At 33.1% G+C, this 874-nt stretch overlaps 1 protein-coding gene across 1 annotated transcript in view; it reads right to left on the bottom strand.

The window, feature by feature from the left end:
- LOC119587100 (clathrin heavy chain 1-like) overlaps positions 1 to 874 on the bottom strand; it is a 68,528-nt gene that overhangs the window by 30,523 nt on the left and 37,131 nt on the right. The window contains 2 exon segments of the mRNA XM_037935848.1: positions 390 to 440; positions 652 to 657. Coding sequence (XP_037791776.1) covers positions 390 to 440; positions 652 to 657 — 57 coding nt within the window.

Genomic DNA, 874 nt, shown 5'->3' with positions numbered 1-874 from the left:
GCAAAAGCAATGGATTGCCTAATGTATATTAAACTGGAATTTTGCTAAGTATATAACATGATATGTTGCAGTCTTTGGAAAATCATCACACCAGGTAGTGTTCTGACTGCTAAGAGAGAATACAACTTTCAAACATTTCAAATGAGCACTATGCATAATGACATTTGTGTATCCAGATTCTTTTACTTAAACAGTATTCACACATCCTGAGAGCCAACCATGCTCATTTAATTCCCTGAAACACATTAAATGACCTGACCTACCCTCCATAAATGGAATATTATTCGAGGACCAATGAAACAATTGAAATGACCCATATGACTTTGAAAACACATAATCCATGAAATTTATTATCAACAAATATGGTGTATATCAACAGGTGTATTTACCTTTAATTTTGGTCTTCATTTTTCGATGTTTGGGGAAAATTTTGTAAAGGTCTTCTGGCGAAATGAAAAAAATAAACCATAACTGGTAAGTACATCAGCAATCACAATCACTGGGGCATAAGAACTGTCTAAGGTAAATACATTTCACGCTATACCAAGAAATCACACATCCATGCAAAAAAAAAGTTTGAAGACTTATGCTCTGATTTACTCACAAACATTACAAAACAAGCTGTGGTTAAAAATTCAAACTAAAAAACACTCCCAACTGCAGTTCCTAAATATTACCAAAAATTCTCCCAGATTGATACATGTGAAAACATACTTTGTTTATAGAAATTACAATAACTAAGCCCATACTAACACTTGTGTTTATGTATGAGTTTTGCAATCCACTTTTTGGGTTTTGCTTTTTGACATAATTTAGACATTTACCAAGGGATCACAAAGAAACCAAGCAGCCACAGGTTTTCATAATATGACTG

This window comes from Penaeus monodon, chromosome 22 (genome assembly GCF_015228065.2).
Source record: "Penaeus monodon isolate SGIC_2016 chromosome 22, NSTDA_Pmon_1, whole genome shotgun sequence".
NCBI lineage: Eukaryota > Metazoa > Arthropoda > Malacostraca > Decapoda > Penaeidae > Penaeus > Penaeus monodon.
Note: the sequence above shows the minus strand (reverse complement) of the source record. Positions and strands in the feature narration are given on the sequence as shown.